The sequence below is a fragment of the Auxenochlorella protothecoides genome, assembly GCF_000733215.1.
Source record: "Auxenochlorella protothecoides strain 0710 unplaced genomic scaffold scaffold3, whole genome shotgun sequence".
NCBI lineage: Eukaryota > Viridiplantae > Chlorophyta > Trebouxiophyceae > Chlorellales > Chlorellaceae > Auxenochlorella > Auxenochlorella protothecoides.
In genome coordinates, this window is record NW_011934358.1 from 2,233 (window position 1) to 16,669 (window position 14,437).

Here is a 14,437-nt window from a genome sequence, read left to right on the forward strand (position 1 = left end):
TTATTGGGTTTTATAAAGTGGAACGGGGGAGGGGGGGGGGGGGGGGGGGGGGGGTGTTCGGTCGGCGATCTGTCGTCGGGATTTTACTAATTTAGATCCCGCGCGATCTGGGACTCCTGGAGCGTAATTCGACATTTCGAACGCAGCCACACCAGCTCTGTACGGGGAAACTCGACGCTGCATCCAGCGGCGGTATGCTGTGTTCCGAAGAGCAATACAAGGAGTTTGACGCGTACCTGGGTTCGGCGATCTGTCGTCGGGAATTTACTAATTTAGATCCCGCGCGATCTGGGACTCCTGGAGCGTAATTCGACATTTCGAACGCAGCCACACCAGCTCTGTACGGGGAAACTCGACGCTGCATCCAGCGGCGGTATGCTGTGTTCCGAAGAGCAATACAAGGAGTTTGACGCGTACCTCTGGTGTAAGCTGTCTTGCCCCCCCCCCTCCCCTGTTCTGAATGCGCTGCCGATGAACCAGGGAGAGACGCAGTCGAACAGAGCACGGGAGACCGAGGTCAAGCTACTGGGCGGGCTCGATGCATACCGAAGACATGCGCTGGCAAATTTGCGCCTCAAGACCGTCATCAAGGTGCGAGACGGTGTGGGAAGAGGGGACGGCATTGTACCTGCTGTTGTTCTGCTCAACTTAGAGGGTGCATTCATCCGCAGCCAATTCCCCATGGTGCTCACCACTGGTCCGGTCCAATTCTGTGACGACAGGAGAGTCATGGAGGAGCCGTGACAGGCCTAGCATGCTGCAGTGCAACTCCTGGGGCAGGAAACCTGGTAGCCAGCATCGGCTCGAACCATGCTACGGTGTACGATGGCACCCACCTGGCCGATCACGTCAGCGTCGCCGTGCAGTTTGTCAACTCTGCCACCGCCCACACGCCTGGCGGGGTGAGTTGCCTGTGGCTGCGGACATGATTGGCCCTACTCACTCGCTGCCCGCCTGCACCCTGCCACCAGAACACCATAAAAGACCAGTGCCCTGACTGTCCCTTCCCACAGATGCCCCATTTCATGCCTCGTCGCCATCCCTGCCACAGAACCTGCGGGCAGCTACATGGCTGCACCCCATGCCTGAGACGACGGAGCCAGGCTGCCATGGAAATGCACGGCTGGCGATTGCCGGGGACGATGCCGCTGTGTCCATCATCTCCATGGCTGAGGCGCGCGTGACGACGCTCCTTCAGGGGCATGTGGCAGCTGTCACAGACCTGGCTGCCAATCCTTCCCAACCAGGAGCATTGGCGGCCCTTTCTTCAGACGGTTCCGTGGCACTGTGGGACCTCGGATCGGAGCGACAGCGAGGACCCTGCAGCACCTCGCATGCCGCCAGTCTGGTGAGGACGGGGTCTTGGTGCCAGGTGCTCAGGGATGGTTTATGTTCCCTGTGTGGCTTGGGTCTGTCTTGCGTGGGTAGGCAGGAGTGGCCCCTGCAGGGACAATTCTGCTGGCCGTGTCCAGCGCAGGGCAACATCATGACTGCTCGCCTCCCCTGCTTGCATCTGAGTGGCAGGCATGGAGCCCAGATGGGGAGTGCCTCTTAGTGGGCACGCGTCGTGGCAAGCTGTGGAAACTGTCTCCCAGTGGCTCTGCTGATATTGCCTGGGACAAGACGGAGCTGCCCCTTCCCAGCAAGGCCGGCTTCCAGTCTGCCGCCCTGGATTGCCTGGTATGCAAGGGCGGGGTGGTGTGTAGAGCCAGCTCTGTAGGGGGCTCAGGTACCGTGGCTTTCTACCTTCCCTTGGTGGAGGAGGTTTAGTAGCCTCTATGCTGCCCAAACCGATTGTGATGCACACAAGCTTGTGCTGCTTGTCCTTCAAGACCAGTGATTCCAGAGCCATTAGGCAGCAGTGTGCCACCCCAGCTCCAACCTCACTCCTCGCAGCGACCTCTCCAAGGAGGCCGCCTGGCGATCAAGGCAGCAGACGGTCGGATGGCCGTGCTTTCCTGGCCCTCTCTCGAGCCAGTGGCCACCTGGCGAGTCCCAGATGGCACGTACCCGGGCTCAGGCTTGGCTGCAACACCAGATGGCAACTACATTGCAGTTGTGAGTGTGGGGAGGCCTGGGTGAAAGGATTCAAAGTAGGGTTGATGCTCTAAACCAAGCCAAAAAGCATGCTGCCTGGGTGGAAAGAGAAATATGTTCAGCAGGGCAGAGCGGTTTCCAAAAGGTGAGTCATCCCTGCATACGCTGCCTTCCAGAAGCCAGCAGTCAACTCTTGATGCTCCTGTACAAGTACCCACAGGGCAACATGCTGGGTCGTTCGTTCGTCCATTGCACTGCGACTGGCAAGTGCTTGGCAGCTGTGGAGCCTGTGCGTCTGCACGAGCCGGTGACCAGCGTGGCGCTTTCCTCTGATTGCCGGCACTTGTGGGTCGCACTGGGCCTGGGCTTCATCTTCAGATACGAGTACCTGGGAGCTTTGGAGGTGAGGTGGAGTGCAAAGTTGCCTTGGGGACTTGAGGGCTCCTTCTTATTCGTCTGATATGGGACCTTGTGGGTAGCTATCACACCCAGAGCATATTGTTGCCCCACCAATGTTCAGGACGACAAGGAGAACTCGGCGAACGTGGAGGAGGACACGAATCGATCTCAAGCTCTGTGAATGGATGCATGAAGTGCGGCCTGATCAATTTTTTATTGTTAATATTTATTGCACAGGGAAGTATGCAAAGAGGGAGCATAGGGATCCCTTCCATGGGACCTGGACAATAGACAGCCCCACGCGGAACCCAAGTCATCGGCAAACGTATACCTACGCCAGAGGTTTGATTTGTAGATGCCCGTGAATGAAACGACCATAGTATCACATTAGACATTGTGACTAACAGCCAAGGCGACCTCTTTCTGAACAATCGGATGACTGAAGTTTGGGAGGCTTGAATATGCCTACCGCCGCAAGCTGGACATTGCCGGCTGCAGAGGCTCCCCACCTATTCTGGTGTCGCGCCATGGGAGCTTAACATGCCACTCAATCACAATGTCAAGGTTTGCAGGGCATGCTTGATTCTCAAACGTCGCTCACAAAGCTCAATCCCCTGATGGAAAGATTGCTCCCCATCCCCCACGTCACCTTACAGCTCACCTTTTGGTGGAGCTGGTTTGAGAACCTGTCGGCTTCTGTTCGGTCAGGGGACGCGTTGTCAGCCTATATCTACCTCATCTCCAGACGCACCTCCACTGTGGGGATCATTCAGGGCATCAATGGCATCTCACAGGTTGGCCCAATGATGGTTGGTGGAACACCTTGCTTCCCCATTGATGTGGTAGTACCGTGCATCGTCGACGAAAGGAGCATCTCTGTCCTCAAAGTACAGAGCATATGAACTGTAAACCCGCAATCCATGCATACATCTGCAGCTGGCCGCCGCTGTGCCTGCCGGCTATCTGTGTGACATCCTGCGGCGGGACATGGTATTACGCTCTGGAGCCGTGCTGGGGCTGCTTGCAGCAGGTACCCTGGCTACCACCATGAGCCTGGCCCCCACGATCGTCAATCTTGCGGCGTGTGCTGGCCTGCTGGGCATCTACCGCGGCATTCACTCTGTGGCCATGGAGTCCATCTTCGCAGACAGCGTCGAGGCGGGCCGCAGGTAAGGGGTTGCTCCCACTGTTTGCGTTGGATTGGGAACTCATCAGTGTAGCGACAGAGCCACTTGAATTGAATGCGCTGGGATTGAAGCATGTTATTCCCTTCTGGGATCAGCAATATACCTGCAGATGGATCTGGGACAGATTTCCGCCAACCTCTCCTGCGGCAGCACCCTTCTCACTCGTCATCCCCCTCCCCTCCATTCCCAACTATGAGCAGTTCACTGTACACCAAAAAGTACATCGTGACCGTGCTTGCCGCCGGAAGCGGGCAACTTCTTTCTTTCTTCGTCTTCCTGAGGCTGGGAAACCGCTGGCGCACGGGGGACTGCCGGGCCGTGGTCGAGGCAGGCCTGCTCCTCATGCTGGCACCCCTGGTGCTGATGCTCTTCTTCAACGACGACCTTGCCCTGGACCACGCCAGCGAGGCCGTGACGTGAGCTGCAGGAAGGGTTTTGTTGGTATGCAATGAATGAGGAGGGGAGAGTGAGCTTCATCCGGTGTGTGATGGATATTTAGCATACGCTGCAATGGACAGCAAAAGAGTCCTTGCCCTGTCTTGATGTGCACGTGAATGCAGACCAGGACAAGACATCTGCAAGGTGCCACGCGGTGCGAATTCCTCACAATCAAAAGGATCCTCAGCGCTCCTTTCTCCTGGCAGGCTCCCTGACGCGAGCGGTGCGCCAACCTCCAATGCGGAGGGGTGCACCGACGGCCCAGACCCGGAGCTCGACATGGAGCGAAACACCGTGATTGACCCCGGCAGTGAGCTGGACTTCCCACTCCTCCCCACTCCTGCCGCCCAACCTACCTCCTGCTGCCCACCGGCCGTCTTTGTCACGCTGTTGCTGACCCTGTCGGACCTGCTCAGCGGGCTGGCCTCAGGCATGACGGTAAAGTTCTTTGCAATATTTTTCCTGGAGCAGTGCAGGCTGCGGCCGGCCACCGTGGCGGCCGTGGCAGCTGCGGCGCCCTGCGGCGTAGCCTTTGCCGCCGCGGCCGCCCAGCGCATTGCTGCCAGGGTCGGCAGGGTGGAGGTGAGGTAATCCTTGGGTTCATAAAATTCATGAAGAATGCCTGGGGGTTTGACCGTGGCAGAGGCTTGGCGGGGGAGCGGGGCTCCAACAGTCGCAAACCTGCAGACTCTTGGAGCAAGCCTTGCCCTCTAGACCCCCACGCACTGGGGTGTAGCAAATGATCCTGCACCCACCACCCCTCCCTCACCTCAATCGCCCACCCATCATCAGGTATCCATCTGCACCAGACTCTTTGACGTGGGCCTGCTCAGCAGCATGGCCTTCATTTCCACAGCCAGGGCGCCCGCCATGCTGACCGTGCACCTCCTACGAACGGCACTGGCCAACAGCACCCGGCCTCTCATGCGCAGCGTGCTCATGGAAGTGGTGCCCAAGCAGTACCGTGGCAAGGTGAACGCCTTTGAGAGCATCACCATGTTCTCCTGGAGTGGCTCTGCGGCCCTCGGAGGGTGAGGCGGGGCGCGTGTGGAGGGGCAGCTGACTGGCCTTTTGTGTGGACGGTGGAGTGATTCGACCGCCCTGTGCTGTGCCGGGCTGAGTATACACCCCATCAACAGCCCCACCCCTGTGCCCCCTTCCCAACAGCGTGCTGATAGAGCGTCTGGGGTTCCAGGCCACCTTCCTGGTGACCGCGGCGATCAAGCTGGCTGCCTGCGTCCCCGTGGTCGTGCTGTGCGTCACGCTGCGTCGCTTGGGCCTGTCTGGCGCCCGCGACTGGCGGGATGGGCGGGCGGCTCGGCGATAGGCTGGTGACGTGGGTCATCTTGCACCAGCGAACCAAGCTCACGCATGTGGGCTGCAGCAATTGGTCCCTTTCGACGCTAGGGTGCCGAGCGGTACCAGGGTGTGTACAGCCACCATTGACTTGCGTGGTCAGGAGAAAATGCTGATGGCAGGCGCGTCTGTACAGGAGCAGGCCGTGTGCGTCATGTGTGCCGATGGCTGGGTACAAGTGGGTGCGGGCTCAGGGTGCAGAAACGGCTCGAAGGGCGTTGGGGAAAGGATGGTAATGGGGCAGGCGGAGCGGCGGCGGGATGTGGAGTAGACTGGGCAAGGAACGGGGTGAGACCCACGAGCTGCGGCGTCCCTGGGCGCAGCCACGCTGAGCAGGCCTGTGTTCAGCAGCGGCGCAGGCTGTGGGGGCCTCGCTCACATGCTCCTCAGCCATTTCCAATCGCAACCTCGCCGGCCCCCCTTCCGAGCACGCCCATCAGACTACTCATCCTCCATGTCCGCCATGGCCTCCCAGGCCAGGCTATCGCTGGGCCCGCGCCGGCCCAGCAGCGGCTCCAGCTTCAGCTTGTCCAGGGCCTGGCGTGCGCGCTCCAGCACCGCCTGCCCCGTGCCCGGGGGCAGGCCGCGCAGCGCGCCCTCGGCGCCCGTGGTGCGGATGCGCGCGGCGCGGTCCGCCGCGCCGCCGTCGTCCTCTCCGCCCCAGGCCAGGTTGATGAGCGCCCAGATGGCGGCCTCGCGGTGCGCGTCGGCGCAGGCGGCGCCGCGCTCGCCCACCACGCCCACCAGCAGGTAGGCCCAGCCCTCGGCCAGCAGCAGCTCCTTGTGCGCGCGGGGGCCCGCCGCCAGGTTCACCGCCGCGTACAGCGCGTGCAGGCGCGCGGCGGGGCAGGCGCCGTGGCCGACGTCACGCGCGCCGCGGCGCAGCAGGCCCAGCAGCTCGCCGCCGCTCCAGCGCCGCGCGTCGTCCAGCGTGGCGCCGCTGGCGTGCGCCAGGTTGCGCAGCAGCAGCCAGGCCTTGGCCGCAGCGCCGGCGTCGCCCGAGGCAACGCCGTCGCGCACCGCCGACCAGGGCAGCGCGGCCATGAGGGAGCGCTTCAGCTCGTCCCCGGCGCGCGAGGCCAGGCTGCTCAGCGCCCAGAAGCCCAACGCGCGCAGCGCGGGCTCTCCCGTCATGCCCACGAAGCGCTGCAGCCCGCCAGCGCGCAGCACCGCCTCGCGCGCCGGGCCGGGCTCCGCCACCGCGTTGGACAGCGCGGCGGCCGCGGCGGCCGCGGCGTCGCCGCCATCGCGCGTCAGCGCCAGCAGGGGCTGGGCCAGGTCCAGCGGGCCCAAGCCCCCCCTGCAGCTCGTTGTGATGGGTGTGTGTGGGGGGGTGTTGAGTGGCGGGCAGGGTTGGGCGCGTGGTTGGTGATGGGAGCAGACAGCTGGCCGGGGAGGGGAGACGCCGGGCTGCTGGGCCATCACTTGAGCGGTGCCAGGTTGGACAGAGGACACTGGCAGGCTTGGCGCCATGTGGCAGGGCCCCACCGTGCGTCAGCCCCACCATGGTTGCCTCGTCAGCATGCCCCCCCCGCCCACGCCCCACAACACAGGCTCACACACACCTGAGGAGCTTGGTGCTGCGGGACAGGACCCGGACCAGGTGCACGGCTGCTGCTCGCTCTTCCTGCTCCCTGTCCGGGGCAAGGGAGGCCGCGATGCGGGGCAGGGCCCCCGCCTCCTCCACCACACGACGCTGGGCCTCCTCATCCGAGCACAGCTCGCTCAGCAGGCGCAGGGCGTCGGGCTGGAGGCGGGTTGGAGGTGGAAAGCGTGAGCCGGTGGGTCGGCCAGGGTCGCATTTCAGGGGGCGGGAAATGGCTCAGGCCATCGAGTCCACACTCCAGCGAGAATGAATGCGGTTCTGGAAGATCAAAGCTCCCACACACCCAAGAGCACAACCACGAGACCCAACACCATGCTCACCAGGTGCTGCGGGGGGCAATCGCAGCGCGCGACCTTGCCCGCCAGCCGCGCCACCGCGCCGGCGTCCACGGCGGCGGCCAGCAGCGAGGCATCCGTGCCCAGGAGGAGGAGGAGCGCGCGCTCGCAGCCCAGAGGCTCCTTGCAGTCAAGCAGGGCGACCAGCGTGGACAGCACGCAGCAGCGCAAGCTCTGTGGGATTGGGCCGGGGAGTGGGGCAGGGTCAGGTGCGGGGACGTGGACAGCATGGCATTTGACCCTTGCTACTATAGGATGATCGTGCCGCCCCAGGGGTACTTCCATACTGTGGAACAGACCGCAGGCCATGGATACCGACTGGAAAGGTGGCGGGGCACTCTCGGCCTTCCCCCCCCCCACATACACCTCCCCAACCCAATCCACAGAAACCTCTGCACACCAGGGCCTGCTTCTCGGCCGCCCCCCCGCCGCTCCTGTAGCACGGGGCAGCAGTATAGGAGGCAGGCCGCGGCGTTGTACCGCGAAGCCGCCACCTCGGCCCCGTTCCGCGCCGCCAGGGCCAGCGCATCCACCGCGGGCTTCGCGGCCGCCAGCTGCCGCGCGGCCTCCGGGTCGCCCGCTGCCAGCCCCGCCAGCGCCTGGAGCACCGGCGTGCGCGCCAGGCCCGCGCCGCGCATGCCCAGCAGGCCGGCAAGGTGCGGCACCGCGCCGGCGGCGACCAGCGCCCGCGCGGGGCCGGGACTGCTGGCCACGGCGGCCATGACGTGGGCGGGGGCCACAGAGTCCGCCCCAGCCTGCGCCACCAGGCGGCACAGTGCCGAGCAGCAGGCCGGGGGGAGGTCACGGAGGGGGGCGTGCACGCACAGGGCTCGGAGGGCGGATGCAGAGGCTGCTGCCACCCCCGCGTCCTGGCTGCAGAGTGCCATGAGAAGGACGTCGGTGCCGCCCTCCTCGACCAGGCAGGCACAGCCCTGCTGGACGAGCAGGAGGCTGGCCAGGGCGGACAGGCTCTGCGTCGCTTGCTTGGGGGAGGGCCCCTGCACGAGCTGGGAAAGCAGGGCGGGCACCGCCCCCGCCCGCAGCAGGGTCAGCTTGCGCCTCGGGTTGACGATGGACTCGTTCTTCAGCGCACGAGTAGCCACGAGGCGGTCGGCGGGGTCGATGCTCGACAGTCGTGCCACCATGGCCTCCTCTGGGGTCGGGGGAGGGGGAGCTGAGCTCCCCCCCGAGGTTCCGAGGTCCATGCGCGCTAGGGGGAGCGGTGCATGGGATTTAGATACTACAGACTATGACCCATTTTATTCTTTTACGAGTACCGCTGAAGACACTGCGATGTCCCGGCGACAAGCTTTTGGGCTGGTCCGGTGCCTACAGCGCGCGGAACCTTGGGAACTACCGGAGCAAGATTGTTACACACTCATCGGGCAGGTACAGGCTGTCTCGACCTGCAGCCACCACCCTGACCCACGCAGGCCCCTTGTGTGACTGATTGAGTAGAGAGGCTCTCTGAATGAGAAGGTCTCACCCTGCAGCATGTCCTCGCGGCAGGGTTAGACTTTGTTCCCGGCCGAGGTCTGGTCGGGGGCCTATGCCTCAGGCCGCTGACTGAGCCTGCTGCAGCGCAGCCTCCGTGGCTGCACGGGCATGGTATGGGGAGGAGTGGAGCGGGTGCATGGAGGTGCCCTGGCGCCTACTGCCGGCCCCTTTGCGTGGTGCGAGTCACTCTTGGCGGCTGGCATCGACAGAGGGTTGGCCGCTTCGTGCACCCCTCCCACTGCCCCGCCCTCCTTCATCCCAGCTCCACCCACTCACCGCTGCCCGAGATGCTGATGGAGCTGCCCGATGAGCTGACGGTGGTCGTAGAGATGCCGGGCAGGATGCCGGACAGCTTGTCCATGAGCTGCGAGAAGAAGTCGGAGATGGAGTACTTGTTCAGCGCCTGGATCTTGAAGGCCGAAGTGAAGGTGCGGCCAGAGGCGTCAGACCCCTGGAATGCCGCGATGATGGTAGTGGAGCAGGTGCTGGTGGAGCAGGACAGCCCGCGGCATGTGCAGCTGCTCAGCGGGGCTGCCAGGTTGACCATGGGGTTGGGGGCGGGGAGGGGGTGGTGTGAGAGTTTTGCTCATGGCGCGCTGGGAAGGGGCAGTGACCAGGTACCGCACACTGGCCTCTGCCTGCGGTGAACAAGTGTCGGTCACGCGAGGAGGCGAATGGCCGTGGCCACATGGAAGAGCACATACCACGCCCCGGCTCTTCATGCGCCGTCAGGCTCATCCCTCCCCCCCGCTGGCTGCAGAGGGCCAGGCCCCCAGACTCAGCATCCACCTCGACACGTAAGGTATCCCGAGTACTCGTACCAGCACATGATGCCTGGGCGGTCAGCTGGTAGCTGTCGCTGAGTGACGTGCGGATGCACTGGTCGCTCACCAGCCCGCCGCAAGCGGTGCACTGGCCAAAGTCCCACCAAGAGAATCCGGCAAACACGCCGCGGTCTGTGATGATGATTGCCGAGACGGAGGGGTAGATGTGGACCTGAGCAGCTTCCTGCCCTCCAAGCAGACCATTCCATGGAGCAGTACTGCCGCCTTCAGTAGGTCCTCCCTCAGAACCGCACCCCAAATCCAGTGGGTCCCCACCCCCACCCCAAACGCTGTCTCAACCCTTCCCAGGCTCCATGGCTATGACCTGGACTCCTTGCTCCCCCACCCGGCCGCGCTCACTGAATCCGATGAAGAGCGACATCTGCTCCACAATCCCCGTCCCGCCGGTCAGCGCCGCCATGTTGCTGCGGATGTACTTGGCATCCGACCGATTCTGGCCCCGGAAGGCGATCACGCTGAGCACCTCCGTCTGCTGCACGCCCAGGATGGGGCCCCAGATCGCGTCCTCCTCCGCCTTGGTCGTGCGCAGCGCGGCAAGCGTGTCCACGGTGACCATAAAGGTGCTGAAGGTCACGCCTTGGTTGCTCTGGGCGAGGGCAGCGCAGGGGGGGGTGGAGGGGGAAGTGTGTGTAGGTGCGGCAGGCTCAGTCTAGGCGCGAGGATTGGACTTGGGGCAGCGCAAGGTGAGATGTGGGTCGGTATCAGGGACTGCAAATCGCTTGAGGGCGCATGACCAGGAGACAGAATGAAGCAGGGAGACCTTGGCACTGCGTAGCAAGGCTGAATTGGATGTGCTGGGCTCCCAGTCAGGGGGGGTAAGATAATGGCAGTCCCAGCAAGCCCAGGTCCCACCATGCAGCCCTGCCGACCGATGGGGGCCGCCCCTGCATCCATGCCCGCCCCACTCACACCGACCCACCAGATACGACAGGTAGTTCAAGGTGCCGCCCTCCCACTGCATTCCTGTGATGCAGGGGTTCAGGCCGGGTGCGCCTGCGCAGAATAGTTAGGCGGAATGTAAGGGTTGAGAGGATGATGTCCTCAGCCGCAGCCAGTATGAATCATTGTTATCTCTAGGGATGCATGCACGTCACCTCAACCTCCATTCACAAACCTGAGGCGTTGACAGCTGGGCCCCTGCATGGGAGGATGAATTTAGGGGTCACAAGATTCAGCAAATTCACATTCAGTGCAGCAGAGCACCTCCCACCATGCCCTTTCAAGGCATACTCCACACCAAATATGGCAACCCTACCCCAAGCACGTCCCCATACCAGTTGACGATGGTGCCCGCCGGCCAGTACGCCAGACCGACGACGAATCCATCCCCCTGGTAAAGAAATCAGGGTTATGGGATCCTCCACATTCCTGTAGAATATCAGATCGAGCACTGTCATAGGCACGGCGAGCGCACCTTATTCACGACATTGGGCTCCGTGCAGGGATTGTACGTCCCGGACTGGCCGGCTACTAAGCTAAGATACGCCAAGGCAGCAGCGATGCCCAGTGTTAGATTCCGTGACACCGCCATGGTGTGGCCAGCAAGCGATCTTCAGCAAGGCGAGGTTTGGAGGGTCTCAAGAACCGCACTGCCTACTCGCTTCCCGGGCCATGGAGTCAGTATGTTTCAGAGATTTCTCGTGATGAAGCTCAGTCCCGGAACGGATTACGATGCGACGAGAATGTAATCGTTCTCGCTCTGCAGGCGCCTGCCACGGCACGCATCGCATGGGACTCACTCAAACTCCCACCCCGCTGTCACAGGGACGGGGTGCCCCAAATGGGTTGCGTGGAGCGGCGATCGCCGTCAACGATCCCGACACAGGGAAAGCCACTTGAAAACACCCAAATGGAGGCCGATGTGGGTACCGAAAATTCCGGGCTGCCCCGGGCGGTGCAGCTGCACATCGCGGACCTGGAGAGCCATGTCAGCGGGCTCACCCAGCAGCTGGCCATCGAGGCCAAGATCCATGAAGCACATGCTGCTCGGTATGAAAAGCTCAAGGCCCGCCAAGAAGCCCAGACAAGGACTGCGAGTCGCCTCCATGCACGGGTAGGTGGTTGGGCCCGTGAGCCTTTGGTCCCCACTCAGTCATTCCGACCAACGTGGCTCTCGAGACTCCTCCGTTGAAGACCAATACACATTCAGCACAACACGTACCATTTTGTTTTTCAGTACAGCCTCTTCTTGCCCCCCACCCCCTTCCTCATTGGTAGGCGCTGGACGAGGTGGGGGACAGGGCAGACCTGGCCTCCTTCCAGCTGTCCAAGTCCAAGGTGGAGCTGTACCGCTGGCGCCAGCGCAGTGCCCTGCTCAAGGTCCGGCACTCCAGCGCGGTGGAGGACGCGGACCGCTACGACCGCCTCTGCGCCTCCACCTCGAGGCTCAGTGCGGTCGGGGCGATGGCCGCCGCGCGCCACTCGGAGGCGCAGCGGGAGGCGACGCGCTCAGGCGCCGCCCTGCGCGCCCAGCTGCAGCAGGCGCAGGAGCTGACGCGTGCGGCGCGCCAGGAGGCCGCCCGCCAGGAGGCCCAGGCCGCTGGGTTCAGGTCCGAGGCCGCCTCGGAGCGCGAGCGACTAGCCCAGGCGAAGCGGGAGGCCGACTCGGAGCGCGAGCGACGCGCGCTGGCGGAGGAGATCGCCGCATCCGCGCGCTCGCGGGCGGAGGCCGCCGAGGGTGCCCTGCGAGCGCGGGAGGGCCTGGCGGCCGAGAAGGAGAGCTTGGCGGCGGGCGTGGCGGCCCTGTCTCAGGGGCTGGCGGCACGCACAGGGGCCGAGGAAAGGGCGACCAGGGAGGGCGAGGCGCGGGCCGCCGCCGAGGAAAGGGCGACCAGGGAGGGCGAGGCGCGGGCCGCCGCCGAGGAAAGGGCGATCAGGGAGGGCGGGGCGCGGGCCGCCGCCGAGCGCAGAGCGGGGGCGGCGGAGGCTGAGGGGCGGTCGCTGCGTGCACGGCTGGAGACGCTGCAGGCACAGGTGGGAGAATGCTTGAGTGGGGGTTTAGGGGGGTGACCAGGAGTGAGGATACATGGAGAGAAGAGGGGGAGCTGGGGGCGGATGAACTTACAAGTGTGGGTGTGGGACGAGTAATGAACGGCAAGGAGGGGCAGCGCTCCTTCCTCCTGGTCAAGAACCCCAAGTCGACACACGGCAGAACCACTGCCCCCCCGCGCAGATCAAATCTCGGGACGAGAAGATTGCGGCCCTGGAGGAGGCAGCTCGCCAGAGGGAGAATGCCACGCCAGCCAGAGAGGTGCGTCGCAGTGAGCGTTTCAGATCATAGGCGCCCCACGAGATCAGGGCCTGTGACCAGGACAGCCCAGGGTTGAAGACCGTTGCTTCTACTCTATCCAGTCATCTGTCTGCTGTCCTTTACCCACTCAAAGCACCCCCCTTACACCTGCCCAGATGGCGACAGCGATGCGAGTGGTGGATCAACTGGTCGACCACCTGCAGGGCACGGATGCCGAGGATGAGGACTGCGGCGACGATCTGTTCCGCGCCCCCATCTTCCCGATCGACGCCCCGCCCGCGGCACCCCTGGACGCTGGCCTGGGAAGGCAGGCCTCGCCCGCGCCCGGTCCCGAGCCGGTCGAGGCTGCTCGTGTGGCGGGCGCCGGCGCATCTGCCCCGTCCTCACCCCTCGTCGCTGCAGAGCCGGTTGAGCCAGCGCCCAGGCGGAAGCCGCCTGCACGCCGGGCCGCCGGCCAGGCCAAGGTCAACCTGGCCGCCAGCGTGTGGGGCGAGGGGGATTCCCCGGGGCAGGCCAAGGAGAGCATCGCGCAGAAGGGGAAGAGAGCGCGGGTCGCCGCCAAGACCAGCCTGTCTGAGAAGGAGAATTCGAGCGGGGGGGTCGGTGAGCCCACAAAGGAGGCTCTGGCGGCCCTAGCCGTCGGCCCCGCGACTGAGATAGATCGGCCGGCTGGCGATCCGTTGCGCGCCCTCAACCCGAGGTGTGGAACGCTGTGTGGGAGTCTGATAGCGTCTGCGGTCATAAATGCTGGGCTGTTGGCCCTCCGATGAACCCTAGGCTCTCATGGGTGTCGACTTATTGGATCACCAGACATGCATACAAGCCTTTGCCGAGTTAAAACATCCCCTTGTTCTTACGAGCACAGGGTGGTGGAAGCTGCTGCGAAGCACGCTATGCTACCAGTCCCCAAGTCTCACCCAGCCCTGGAACGTCCTGTGGCCGCGTGAGTTCCCGTGAAGAGAGCATGACCTGGTGCCTGTATGGGATGGTCGCGACCTCATCGTGCCCAAGCTGCCCCGCCCTAATCCGCTCACCCCTCCTCCAACACAGGCCTGGCGGGCTGAAGCCTGCGGTGCCCGGCAAGAGGAAGCTGCTGACTGTCTCCAGGGGCGACGCACTGCCGGCGGCAGCAATATTCGGTGCGGGCTTCAAGGCACCCAAGCTGGCGTCCAGGGCCCCATAGGGCGATGCTAAGACCAGTGCGCGGAATGCGAGTTTCCGCACAACAGACCATGTACACTTGCTGACGGACAACATCTTACTGAGGAGAGGGGCAGCATTGTTCCTACTGGACTGCAACATGTGCCATCCTGCTAAATGAGCCATTGACGGCATATCATGACAGAGGAAGCCTAACTCTGGTGACAGTTAGCGGCTCGGGAACTCACTTCACATCCTTGGGATTTTGCAACACCCCAGTTGACATGTTACGCCTTGTGAGGGTGATGTCAAAGCTGAAGGTAGGTAAACTTACAAGGAGCTCACAA

General features: G+C 63.6%; 3 protein-coding genes across 3 annotated transcripts; 2 read left to right on the plus strand and 1 right to left on the minus strand.

Moving 5' to 3' along the window:
• Nucleotides 1-471: 471 nt before the first annotated feature.
• On the plus strand, nucleotides 472-5,388 carry F751_2722 (hypothetical protein; the record flags this gene model as incomplete). The annotated part of the gene is made up of 11 exons (XM_011402416.1): nucleotides 472-601; nucleotides 781-902; nucleotides 1,052-1,213; nucleotides 1,525-1,680; nucleotides 2,258-2,440; nucleotides 3,093-3,230; nucleotides 3,373-3,605; nucleotides 3,824-4,039; nucleotides 4,268-4,643; nucleotides 4,854-5,092; nucleotides 5,229-5,388. The coding sequence occupies 11 exons, from the start codon at nucleotides 472-474 to the stop codon at nucleotides 5,386-5,388; spliced, it is 2,115 nt and encodes a 704-aa protein (XP_011400718.1).
• Nucleotides 5,389-5,858: 470 nt separating this feature from the next.
• F751_2723 (Armadillo repeat-containing protein 8) lies at nucleotides 5,859-11,231 on the minus strand (the record flags this gene model as incomplete). Its single annotated transcript, XM_011402417.1, has 12 exons — nucleotides 5,859-6,717; nucleotides 6,983-7,164; nucleotides 7,344-7,532; nucleotides 7,853-7,957; nucleotides 8,072-8,511; nucleotides 9,132-9,386; nucleotides 9,677-9,811; nucleotides 10,040-10,286; nucleotides 10,620-10,693; nucleotides 10,815-10,837; nucleotides 10,975-11,030; nucleotides 11,115-11,231. The coding sequence occupies 12 exons, from the start codon at nucleotides 11,229-11,231 to the stop codon at nucleotides 5,859-5,861; spliced, it is 2,682 nt and encodes an 893-aa protein (XP_011400719.1).
• Nucleotides 11,232-11,549: 318 nt separating this feature from the next.
• F751_2724 (hypothetical protein) lies at nucleotides 11,550-14,133 on the plus strand (the record flags this gene model as incomplete). Its single annotated transcript, XM_011402418.1, has 5 exons — nucleotides 11,550-11,753; nucleotides 11,918-12,433; nucleotides 12,873-12,950; nucleotides 13,106-13,650; nucleotides 14,001-14,133. The coding sequence occupies 5 exons, from the start codon at nucleotides 11,550-11,552 to the stop codon at nucleotides 14,131-14,133; spliced, it is 1,476 nt and encodes a 491-aa protein (XP_011400720.1).
• Nucleotides 14,134-14,437: the final 304 nt, after the last annotated feature.